Source organism: Symphalangus syndactylus, chromosome 14 (assembly GCF_028878055.3).
Source record: "Symphalangus syndactylus isolate Jambi chromosome 14, NHGRI_mSymSyn1-v2.1_pri, whole genome shotgun sequence".
NCBI lineage: Eukaryota > Metazoa > Chordata > Mammalia > Primates > Hylobatidae > Symphalangus > Symphalangus syndactylus.
This window is the reverse complement of record NC_072436.2, coordinates 40,904,095-40,917,072: the sequence shown is the minus strand read 5'-3', so window position 1 is coordinate 40,917,072 and position 12,978 is coordinate 40,904,095. Positions and strand designations below refer to the sequence as shown.

Here is a 12,978-nt window from a genome sequence, read left to right as displayed (position 1 = left end):
GGGTGAAAAATCAGGGAAGATCTTTATAAAACAGAAATGGTATAGGTTTTCTGAGATAGTTGTAGATAAGAGGTATTTATTATTCCTAAATAATAGATATATGGTTATCATAATGAAATATGATGAAAAATTGTTCGTAACAGTAACATTTATTAAATGCTTCCTAGGTGCCAGGAGTTATGACAAGTTCCTTATGTAATTATCTCATTGAACAATCACTTGTCCAAGATTTTGGTCTGACCTGGGACCTCATGTACTTGTTCATTGTATTTCCGAGATTCACTTTCAACTTTTTTTCTGTGTCACTAAAATCCTGCCATTTTTCCATTCATTGTTGGTAATAATACTTCTACGTTTCAACATTTAGTTTCAACATGTATAGCTCTTAAATCTTTTAATTAGCAATAATTTGCCATTAGAACTAGAAGTAGTGAGATCATGAGGTCAACATTTTTTTTTTTTTTTTTTTTTTTGCAAATCCTGCCCTTCACCAAAGGGCAGTCCATTCTTTACATGGCAAAAATACATGGAAATGTTTTATTTGTTATAAACAAACATGGCAGCAGCCCAGCTGTTGGAGGAATCTTCATTTATAGAGGCCACAATGACTCAGCACTCTACTGCTTCTTGAGACATGGGAAAGTGGCTTTTGCCTGGAAGAACATGAGTGGTTGCAGAGTTTTCTAACAAATGCTTGCTAAGTAACATTCTCTTGAATAACCTAATGGTAATAAGTTGAAAAGAGAGAATTAGGCCAGGCACGGTGGCTCGCACCTGTAATCCCAGCACTTTGGGAGGCCGAGGCGGGTGGATCACCTGAGGTCGGGGAGTTCGAGACCAGCCTGACCAACATGGAGAAACCCTGTTTCTACTGAAAATACAAAATTAGCTGGGTGTGGTGGCGCATGCCTGTAATCCCAGCTGCTCGGGAGGCTGAAGCAGGAGAATCGCTTGAACCCAGGAGGCGGAGGTTGCCATGAGCTGAGATCACACCATTGCACTCCAGCCTGGGCAACAAGAGCAAAACTCCGTCTCAAAAAAAAAAAAAAAAAGGAAAAGAGAGAATTAAGTCAAAGCTAATATTTGTATTCATCTCATATAAAATATTTCAAGCACACCTCATGTCTTCCTTCTCCTTCCTTCTCCCCATTCTAATGAGCATTTCCCCTCCTGCCTCATAGGAACTGCCTCCTGAGCGTGGAGCCTGCCATTAGCACCAAGCACCTCCCTTACCAGAGCTTCCAGCTCTTTGGCTTTGACTTCATGGTGGATGAGGAGCTGAAGGTGTGGCTCATTGAGGTCAACGGTGCCCCTGCATGTGCTCAGTAAGCCTGCATGTCATTGTGTTTTCACAAGTGGGAAGTTGGTTCTGCAGTTGGGATAGTCTGTGGGTACAAGTGTAGACACTTTGACTGCTGTGAGGGAGGATGCCACAGTCATAGGAGACCCTTGGAAGGACTCTGTTTGGCAGGGGGCTTTGCTGAGTCATTTCCTTTCCCATTTCCCCGTGTATTGTAACCAGATAGGCCCAGTGTGGTAACTCATGCCTGTAATCCCAGCACTTTGGGAGGCCAAGGCAGGTAGACTGTTTGAATCCAGCAGTTCAAGACCAGCCTGGGCAACATGGCAAAACCCCATCTCTACAAAAAATACAGAAATTAGTCAGGCATGGTGCTGTGTGCCTATAGTCCCAGCTGCTCGGGAGGCTGAGGTGGGAGGATCACTTGAGCCCGGGAGGTTGAGACTGCAATGAGCCATGATTGTACCACTGCATTGCAGCCTGGGTGACAGAGAGAGACCCTGTCTCAAAAGTAAAAAATGTAAGCAAATAGCCTGTGCTCAGGTGGGTGGGAGATGCCATGAGAGTGTTAAAGCTCATTACTGCCAGAGAGACCTGTGTGACAAGCTGAGTGAGCAGGATCCTATGATGTGGCGACCCAGAAGTTTAGAGGCTCCTGAGGCAGGAAGGAGTCAGAGAAGGCATCTTAGACATGGTGGATCTGGAGCTGGGGTGCAAGAAAAGAGGGTTCAGCTGCACCAAAGGTTGGTGGGGAGAGTCTTCTGAAAGAGGTGTAGCATCCTGCGGGCTCTCACCCTCTTCCAGGCTCTGCAGGTCTGGGAGATGTCCAGAGGAACAGAAGCTCCTGAGAACCTGCTCTCCGGAACTTCTGCTCCTCTTGGGAGAAGTCTGGTTGTAGCATGAGCATTATGGAGTCATTAAGGAGGAAGGAAGGTAAGAGAGGACCTTCTGTGGAAGGCCTTACGTGTCAGGGAAAGTCACTCGGACTCAATTCTCTTGTGCTGAGGGTTCTTCTGAAGATCCTCTTCCCATCTACATCTTGAAGAAATTGAGTGATTTTTCAAAATATTAAAGAGAAAGTCCTGTACCTGCAAGGGACGATGTCAGCACACCAAAGTTGTTCTTTACTTAGAAGCTAGGCCTTTGCTATTGCCCGATGGTTGTGACAGGCATGATTCCATCTTGTTCATCAGTCTCTGCAGCCGATAAGTGCTTATTAGGTGCTGCCTACCTGGCCAGGCTCTGTACGAGGCCATGAGTTTGCAGTGGGGGCAAAGAGAGACACAGGCCCCACCCTTCGTGGGGAGAGACTGTGGGCAGACAGAGACCAGGCAGATGTCAATTACAAACGAGGACAAGTGCTTCAGTGGAGAATAAAGGATGTTGAAAGGTAACGTAACTGAGCCAAGGGCCCACGATGGGAAGTGATGTTGGAACTGAGATCTGAAGGCCGAACGCGAGTTAGATGGGCTAAGGGCGGAATAAGGCAGGGCTCCACACCTTCCCTCACCAAATCGACAGTGGTGTGCCCAGTCTCAACCACTGTCCTTTCTATCAGGGGTTTGTCCCTCCATGGTGCTCTAGACCTTACCCTCCTCCCGCTCCTGTCCTCTCATCTGGCTCATTTACGTTGTCACCTTTTTCTCTCTCTGATTCATAATTCTTGTCAGCATATGCAGTCCCAGCAGATTTTCCCAACTATTCAAAAAGATGTCCTCCCCTGATGCCACATCCTGTTCCAATGATCACGCCTTCTCCAGTTCCCTTCACAGCCAAGCTTCTGGAGAGCACCTTCTGCACAAGCTGTCTTCTATTCCTCTCTTCCCATCCATGCTCTAGTCCATTCCAGGCTGGCTCCCATCCTGATTGCCTCACAGAAATTGTTCTTTGCAGGTCCCCAGCCAAGTCCTTATTGCCACCTCCAGCAGCCTCTTTCTGTCCCCACCCCCTTGGACCTGTCAGCAGCATTCGAGGCAACCGACAGCACTCGCTGAGCTGCTCTCCTGTCGCGGCTGGGCACGTGGTGCTGGGCAGGCTTGCCTGGGGAGGTGTGGGCAAGCTGGGCTCCGTCTTCTTCACCCAGTGCCTCTGGTCTTAGGCCTGGGTGTTTGTCTCCTCTCTGTGTATGTGATCTCATCCAACTTCATGATTTTGAAATTACCAAATTACATCACAGCCCAGAGATGCAGACTAGTATCTGCACCTGCCTTCCCTGCCAGAATGTCCCCCTGTCTACCTCCCAGACTTACCCATCTCGGTCGGTCACCACCCCCTACTCCCCCCAGAGACTAAGCTTGAACCTGACAGTGATCCTGCCTCTGCCTTCCCTTCCCCTCAAGTCCTGCCCATCAGGGCCCTGTGGGTTCTACCTCTAGCTTCCTTCTATTCATCCCTGGGTCTTGGTTTAGGTTGGTCTATTTCTCTGTTTTGGTACTAGTACCATGCTGTTTTGGTTACTGTAGCCTTGTAGTATAGTTTGAAGTCAGGAAGTGTGATGCCTCCAGCTTTGTTCTTTTGGCTTAGGATTGTCTTGGCAATGCAGGCTCTTTTTTGGTTCCATATGAACTGGTGTGTGATGTTCCCCATCCTGCGTCCAAGTGTTCTCATTGTTCAATTCTCACCTATGAGTGAGAACATGCAGTGTTTGGTTTTCTGTCCTTGTGATAGTTTGCTCAGAATGATGGTTTCCAGCTTCATCCATGTCCCTACAAAGGCCATGAACTCTTCCTTTTTTATGGCTGCATAGTATTCCACGATATACATATGTGCCACATTTTCTTAATCCAGTCTATGATTGATGGACATTTGGGTTGGTTCCAAGTCTTTGCTATTGTGAATAGTGCTGCAGTAAACATACATGTGCATGTGTCTTTATAGCAGCATGATTTATAATCCTTTGGGTATATACCCAGTAATGGGATGGCTGGGTCAAATGGTATTTCTAGTTCTAGATCACTGAGGAATCGCCACACTGTCTTCCACAATGGTTGAACTAGTTCACAGTCCCACCAACAGTGTAAAAGTGTTCCTATTTCTCCACATCCTCTCCAGCACCTGCTGTTTCCTGGCTTTTTAATGATCACCATTCTAACTGGTATGAGATAGTATCTCATTGTGGTTTTGATTTGCATTTCTCTCATGGCCAGTGAAGAGCATTTTTTTCATGTGTCTTTTGGCTGCATAAATGTCTTCTTTTGAGAAGTGTCTGTTCATATCTTTTGCCCACTTTTTGATGAGGTTGTTTGATATTTTCTTGTAAATTTGTTTAAGTTCTTCCTAGATTCTGGATATCAGCCCTTTGTCAGATGGGTAGATTGTAAAAATTTTCTCCCATTCTGTAGGTTGCCTGTTCACTGATGGTAGTTTCTTTTGCTGTGCAGAAGCTCTTTAGTTTAATTAGATCCCATTGGTCAATTTTGGCTTTTGTTGCCATTGCTTTTGGTGTTTTAGACATGAAGTCCTTGCCCATGCCTATGTCCTGAATGGTATTGCCTAGGTTTTCTTCTAGGGTTTTTATGGTTTTAGGTCTAACATTTAAGTCGTTAATCCATCTTGAATTAATTTTTGTATAAGGTGTAAGGAAGGGATCCAGTTTCAGCTTTCTGTGTATGGCTAGCCAGTTTTTCCCAGCACCTTTTATTAAATAGGGGATCCTTTCCCCATTTCTTGTTTTTGTCAGGTTTGTCAAAGATCAGATGGTTGTAGATGTGTGGTATTATTTCTGAGGGCTCTGTTCTGTTCCACTGGTCTATTTCTCTGTTTTGGTACTAGTACCATGCTGTTTTGGTTACTGTAGCCTTGTAGTATAGTTTGAAGTCAGGGAGTGTGATGCCTCCAGCTTTGTTCTTTTGGCTGAGGATTGTCTTGGCAATGTGGGCTCTTTTTTGGTTCCATATGAACTTTAAAGTAGTTTTTCCAAATTCTGTGAAGAAAGTCATTGGTAGCTTGATGGGGATGGCTTTGAATCTATAAATTACCTTGGGCAGTATGGCCATTTTCACAACATTGATTCTTCCTATCCATGAGCATGGAATGTTCTTCCATTTGTTTGTGTCCTCTTTTATTTCGTTGAGCAGTGGTTTGTAGTTCTCCTTGAAGAGGTCCTTTACATCCCTTGAAAGTTGGATTCCTAGGTATTTTATTCTCTTTGAAGCAATTGTGAATGGGAGTTCACTCATGATTTGGCTCTCTGTTTTTCTGTTATTGGTGTATAGGAATGCTTGTGATTTTTGCACATCGATTTTGTATCCTGAGACTTTGCTGAAGTTGCTTATCAGCTTAAGGAGATTTTGGGCTGAGACGATGGGGTTTTCTAAATATACAATCATGTCATCAGCAAACAGGGAAAATTTGACTTCCTCTTTTCCCAATTGAATACCCTTTATTTCTTTCTCCTGCCTGATTGCCCTGGCCAGAACTTCCAACACTGTGTTGAATAGGAGTGGTGAGAGAGGGCATCCCTGTCTTGTGCCAGTTTTCCAAGGGAATGCTTCCAGTTTTTGCCCATTCAGTATGATAATTGGCTGTGGGTTTGTCATAAATAGCTCTTATTATTTTGAGATATGTCCCATCAATACCTAGTTTATTGAGAGTTTTTAGCATGAAGCGTTGTTGAATTTTGTCAAAGGCCTTTTCTGCATCTATTGGGATAATCGTGGTTTTTGTCTTTGGTTCTGTTTATATGCTGGATTACATTTATTGATTTGCATATGTTGAACCAGCCTTGCATCCCAGGGATGAAGCCCACTTGATCATGGTGTATAAGCTTTTTGATGTGCTGCTGGATTTGGTTTGCCAGTATTTTATTGAGGATTTTTGCATTGATGTTCATCAGGGATATTGGTCTAAAATTCTCTTTTTTTGTTGTGCCTCTGCCAGGCTTTGGTGTCAGGATGATGCTGGCCTCATAAAATGAGTTAGGGAGGAGTCCCTCTTTTTCTATTGATTGAAATAGTTTCAGAAGGAATGGTACCAGCTCCTCTTTGTACCTCTGGTAGAATTCGGCTGTGAATCCATCTGGTCCTGGACTTTTTTTGGTTGGTAGGCTATTAATTATTTCCTCAATTTCGGAGCCAGTTATTGGTCTATTCAGGGATTCAACTTCTTCCTGGTTTAGTCTCGGGAGGGTGTATGTGTCCAGGAATTTATCCATTTCTTCTAGATTTTCTAGTTTATTTGTGTAGAGGTGTTTATAGTATTCTCTGATGGTAGTTTGTATTTCTGTGGGATCAGTGGTGATATCCCCTTTATCATTTTTTATTGCATCTGTTTGATTCTTCTCTCTTTTCTTCTTTATTAGTCTTGCTAGCGGTCTATCAATTTTGTTGATCTTCTCAGAAAATCAGCTCCTGGATTCATTGATTTTTTGAAGGGTTTTTTGTGTCTCTATCTCCTTCAGTTCTGCTCTGATCTTAGTTATTTCTTGCCTTCTGCTAGCTTTTGAATGTGTTTGCTCTTGCTTCTCTAGTTCTTTTAATTGTGATGTTAGGGTGTCGATTTTAGATCTTTCCTGCTTTCTCTTGTGGGCATTTAGTGCTATAAATTTCTGTCTACACACTGCTTTAAATGTGTCCCAGAGATTCTGGTATGTTGTGTCTTTGTTCTCATTGGTTTCAAAGAACATGTTTATTTGTGCCTTCATTTCGTTATGTACCTAGTAGTCATTCAGGAGCAGGTTGTTCAGTTTCCATGTAGTTGAGCGATTTTGAGTGAGTTTCTGAATCGTGAGTTCTAGTTTGATTGCACTGTGGTCTGGGAGACAGTTTGTTATAATTTCTGTTCTTTCACATTTGCTGAGGAGTGCTTTACTTCCAATTATGTGGTCAATTTACTTCCAATTATGTGGTCAATTTTGGAATAAGTGCAATATGTGGTGCTGAGAAGAATGTATATTCTGTTGATTTGGGGTGGAGAATTCTGTAGATGTCTATTAGGTCCGCTTGGTGCAGAGCTGAGTTCAATTCCTGGATATCCTTGTTAACTTTTTGTCTCATTGATCTGTCTAATGTTGACAGTGGGGTGTTAAAGTCTGCCATTATTATTGTGTGGGAGTCTAAGCCTCTTTGTAAGTCTCTAAGGACTTGCTTTATGAATCTGGGTGCTCCTGTGTTGGGTGCATATATATTTAGGATAGTTAGCTCTTCTTGTTGAATTGATCCCTTTATCATTATGTAATGGCCTTCTTTGTCTCTTTTGATCTTTGTTGATTTAAAGTCTGTTTTATCAGAAACTAGGATTGCAACCCCTGCCTTTTTTGTTTTCCATTTGCTTGGTAGATCTTCCATCCCTTTATTTTGAGCCTATGTGTGTCTCTGCATGTGAGATGGATCTCCTGAATAGAGCACACTGATGGGTCTTGACTGTTTATCCAATTTGCCAGTCTGTGTCTTTTAATTGGAGCATTTAGCCCATTTACACTTAAGGTTAATATTGTTATATGTGAATTTGATCCTGTCATTATGATGTTAGCTGGTTATTTTGCCCGGTAGTTGATGCAGTTTCTTCCTAGCATTGATAGTCTTTACAGTTTGGCATGATTTTGCAGTGGCTGATACCGGTTGTTCCTTTCCATGTTTAGTGCTTCCTTCAGGAGCTCTTTTAGGGCAGGCCTGGTGGTGACAATATCACTCAGCATTTTCTTGTCTGTAAAGGATTTTATTTCTCCTTCACTTTTGAAGCTTAGTTTGGCTGGATATGAAATTCTGGGTTGAAAATTCTTTTCTTTAAGAATGTTGAATATTGGCCCCCACTCTCTTCTGGCTTGTAGAGTTTCTGCCGAGAGATCTGCTGTTAGTCTGATGGGCTTCCCTTTGTGGGTAACCCGACCTTTCTCTCTGGCTGAGTGGCAACCAGTTTTAGAAATGTGGTCATGAAATAGAATTTCTAGGGCAGATCTTGGTAAAAAACAAAAACAAGAAAAACTGCCAGGCACGGTGGCTCATGCCTGTAATCTCAGCACTTTAGGAGGCTGAGGCGAGAGGGTTGCTTGAGCTCAGGAGTTCAAGAGCAGCATGGGCAACATAGCAAGACCCTGTCTCTACAAAAAATTTAAAAATTAGCTGGGCATGGTGGTGCACACCTAGAGTGCCAGCTACTTGGGAGGCTAAGGTGGGAGGATCCCTTGAGCCCAGGAATTTGAGGCTGCAGTGTATGTACCATGATCGCACCACTGCACGCCAACTTGGGAGACAGAGCAAAACCCTGTCTGAAAAACAAAAAACATTTATTTTTTTTGCTTGTACTTTGATGAACATCCTCAATGATATTTTTTAAAACACATTTCAGGAAGCTCTATGCAGAACTATGCCAGGGCATCGTGGACATAGCCATTTCCAGTGTCTTCCCACCTCCAGATGTGGAGCAACCTCAGACCCAGCCAGCTGCCTTCATCAAGCTGTGACGGAGGGGCACTCCCTGCTGCCTTGGAAAAAGCATGGGGTCCTGCTCCAGGGAACGGTGAAATGACTGGATTGCTCTTTATCCAGCCCACAGCAGGGGAAAGAAAGGCAACTCGCAAAGATGAGATGAAAGAAGGCACGTGAGCAGAGGAGGCAGCTCCCGAAGAGTGGGTTGCTCAGGGGACTTACCATGTGGAGCTCTGGGCAATGCTGTTGAGACTTTTGAAAACAACTTTGGTACACAAAGGCAGCTTTGTGAGCAGAGCTCCTTCCCCTCTCCCCGGAAACAGCAAGGCACTGGGACCTCTGGTCGGTGCCTCCCACCCACTGCAGCCCTAGTGCCTTAGCTCCATGCCCGGCTGCAGCCCCACTGCTCTGGACTGTGGATTGGACGTGAGAGCATATTGGAGGTTGCCTGTGTGTTCCCTGCCCATCCCTTCGGTAACACTCTGCCACACTAAGCTCTGGACAAGCATGCACCAACAGTCCTTAGTTTTGTGCTGTGCACTGGCCTCTCAGCGAAGGTGGTTTCCCTCATCACCTTCCTGATGGTGTTTGGTCAGTCACCTGTCAGGGTTTGTGCGAGTTGGGCCCCAAAAAAGCATATGCTGCTCTAAGTCTGCTCTCTGCATGTTTTAGAAACAAAGTGGCAAGTCTGCCCTGAACCTGTAATCATCAAATAAGCATGAGAGAGAAAAAAACATGACATATTGCTTTGCTTAATAGGTTGAATATGGTAGGTCTTTGAAAATATGATGATTCAATTTTCTCAATTTTCTTTGCTTTAATCAAAATTCTAAATGTAGCTTTGCCCAGTTCCCTTTTTTTTTTTTTTGACTTTTTTTTTTTAAATGTTTGTAAAAACCTCTCTGAGGATCAGGAGTCAGTAAAATTCCACTCCCCAAGTGGCCCTGCCCCAGACAAAGGCTGCTTTCCCCCTTTTTGTTCTTTTTATGCCCCAAGCATTTTCTGCAGTAGCTAGAGGGACAGGTTTCCTTCCAGAAAGGATTCGAGTTCCTGTGCCTGTAGGTATCAGGTGAGTATATGTCCTGCCTGAATGGGAAAGTCTTCTAAAATGGGAAAGAAGTGGTTTCAGCTCCACACAGCATCTTGTAAATCTCAACAAATGTGTACTGTTAGAAGTGGCTTCCACTTACTGGATTAACTAATACTTTATAGGCTTTTAAGGAGGCCACATCACTAGCAGTAGGAGAACAAGATATCATTTGTGTTCAGTGTAAGCTGAGTAAACAGGCCCTTCCTAGAGTGTCCTGGAAATCACAGCAACCCATTGAAAACTGCCCTCCCCACCAGAACGTGCTATGTTCTTTCTTCATGCCTATGTGTGCTCCATTCCTCATTTCTACTTGGCTCAAGAAAACATTTCTGCAGTCAGGTGAGACTTTTACAAAAGAGGATAAAATCAATGCCTCCTTGAACATGATGAGATGTGAGAACTTACAATGAAAAAGGCAATAATGATAGAAATTATTTCTTAGGTGCAGCAATAGTTGATAGTATGTGAGGGTGTTACCTTGGGGTGAAGTGGAGAAGGTCTCAGGTGAATTGGCTCTCATGGAAATTTGGAATTACAAAATAAACATCCTGGGGGTTACCCAGAATACAGATTTAAAAGTTTGCCTGTAGAGCAAAATAAAACAGTCAGTTGTAATCATTAATCCTTGAGGCCCAATGCAGCCGATGGGTTGGTGTTTGGGAAATTCTGAGAAGGGAATGAGATCTGATCGGATCCTGGGAAGATGTATACCTAGTTAGAACGTGTAGGGTTCTGGGTCCCTGGCAAGTCTAGGTGGGCGGGTGACAGGGAAGGCATGGGCATTTTTGTATTGCTGTCACATGCTAACACAGGTTTGTAATTATCTTTTGGACCCAAATTACAGAGACATTCACGAGTTTTCTAGCCCTCACAGTAACAGAGCTAAGAATTCAGATGTCAGGAAGTCTGTGAATCTTGATGGATTTTCTGAGAAACCTGACTCAATGGCATATGTAAGAGGGAAGTAAGACTTTTACGAAAAGAAAAAATTATGCCTCATTCCTCATGTGGCTTCCAATAAGTATCTTAGGCACTTATTTCTTTTTTTAAAATATTTTTTAAATTTTTAAAATTTGATATTTTTTACAGAGACGTGGTCTCACTATGTTGCCCAGGCTGGATTGCAGTGGCTATTCGCAGTTGTAATCATAGCACACTGCAGCCTTGAATTTCTGGACTTGAGCGATCCTCCCGTCTCAGCCTCCTGAGTAGCTGAGACTACAGGTGCACACCACCAAGCCTGGCTTTATGTATTTATTTCTGTTCATGTGGAATGATTGGTTCAGAACTGTTCCTTTCCCTACCATGATGTCCTTGACAAAGAAGGTCATGCCTGGCTCCCAGTTAGGCTTCATACTTTTGGTCCAGGTAAGTGCTGCCCGTTGCTGGGGGAGGAGTCGTGGTTTATTTGGAAATGTCAGTTGCAATCATGGTTCTGTCATTTGACTGCACAGTATCAGAGGAGCCTGTTAACCTCTCTGTGCCTTAGTTTCTTATCCCATGAAAGAGATCATTGCCTGACCCAGGGACTACCTCAAGGGCTTTTGGTGAGGACAAGTGACAGTAGGAAGACACAAGAGTCTTTAGTACCAAGGTTCTCAACACTGACTACATGCTGGAATGACTTGTGAAGCTTTTAAAAAATGTTAGTGCCCACTCTTCTCCTCTCCCCCCAGCCAGTTAAATCAGAACCTCAGACAGCAATATGCCTTGAGATGCCTTGAACCATGCTTGAGAAGGAAAGACAAACACATTATTACCTTGGAAGAATTGCATAAGGCTTATGACTTAAAAAAAAATTCTTTTTGGAAACACAAGCATTTCTTTAAGAATGACCAGATGTTGCCATATGTGTTTATGGCACAAGCAGGTGTTGTCTAAGCAGTTTCTCTGTTTGCTTGTCATAGCAGCATTTGGAAACTCGAACATGCTTTCATTTACGTAAGTAGTTTATGAAGCTTTGACAACAAATGTAGACAGACATGAAATTATAAATCTGCTAAATATGTATTAAGGGTATTAATTATTGAGAGAAAGTCCCTTTCCCCAAAACTCAACTCCTATGGCAATTATGAACTCCATTTTACCAAGAACATTTAAGTGCCTCAGCATCTGTATGGTATAGTGGAGCAGGTGCTGACATAGGTACCAGCTGACATGATGTGTCACTAGCTCTGCGGGATGATTGCCACATACATGGAACACCTGGGAGTGCTGGAAATGTACTGGGATCGAAGCTACTAAGTGTGTTTTCATTCACAGTGGAGGCTACGTCAAGCAAGGGGAGGTCCAGCCCTCTTGCAGGTGTGGTGAGAGGCTCTACTAGCAAAGACACGTGCACCAGAGTGGGTCCTGTGTAGCATGCGGGTGCTGTAGAGAAAATTAAGTGACGTACATGGCTCTGGTTCTGGACACAAAATCTGTACTGGAGAGGAAATGACTGCTGAAATAAGGCAATTGTATGAGTATTTAAAATGCCTGGAACACTAAAGTAATGATATTTCAAGTGTTTTTGTGCTCTTTGCTTCTTGTTGTAGGTATTGACTGTCCTAGGATATCACTGGTCATTTAAATTCACCGTATAATTAGCCGGGCGTGGTGGCGCATGGTGGTGGCTGAGGTGGGAGGATCGCTTGAGGCTGAGGTGTGAGGCTGCAGTGAACCATGTTCACACCACTGTACTCTAGCCTGAGCAACAGAGCGAGACTCTGTCTCAAAAGTAAATAAATAATAAAGTAAATACAAATCGATGATGCTGTTACTCAGGGGTAGACAGACTTTCTGTAAAAGGCCGGATAATAAATCTGCTAGGCTTTGCAAACCATGTAGGGCCTTTGTTGCATACTTTTTGTCTTTTTATCCAACACCTAAAAAATACAAAAACTATTCTTAGCTCATAGGCCATATAAAAGCAGGCCAGATGTGGCAGTAATTTGCTGACCCCAGGATATTACCCGATACATAAGCCAACAGATTGTCCTTCAAAACTGATGAGCTGCTCAGTGAAGCACTTAGACTTTCAGCTGCGAAAGTCCCAGCCCATCGTTTCTTACGTGTCTTGTGTATCAAGTTCTTGCAAAACATTTCACCAAGGCCAGGTTTTTAAATACCTATAAACCTCACACACCTCAGGTGCTTAGTCTTGTGGATAGAAAGAGTTTCATTAATGCAAATTGTTAATAACTTGTAACTTCTTGTGCAATAAGGCTGAATGCTTTGGACAT

General features: G+C 43.4%; 1 protein-coding gene across 1 annotated transcript in view; it reads left to right on the top strand.

Moving 5' to 3' along the window:
* Positions 1–12,578, top strand: part of TTL (tubulin tyrosine ligase) — a 43,128-nt gene extending 30,550 nt beyond the window's left edge. The window contains exons 6-7 of the mRNA XM_055243113.2: positions 1,182–1,325; positions 8,585–12,578. Coding sequence (XP_055099088.1) covers positions 1,182–1,325; positions 8,585–8,699 — 259 coding nt within the window. The 3' untranslated portion in view covers positions 8,700–12,578. The remainder of the gene's footprint in view (positions 1–1,181; positions 1,326–8,584) is intronic.
* Positions 12,579–12,978: the final 400 nt, after the last annotated feature.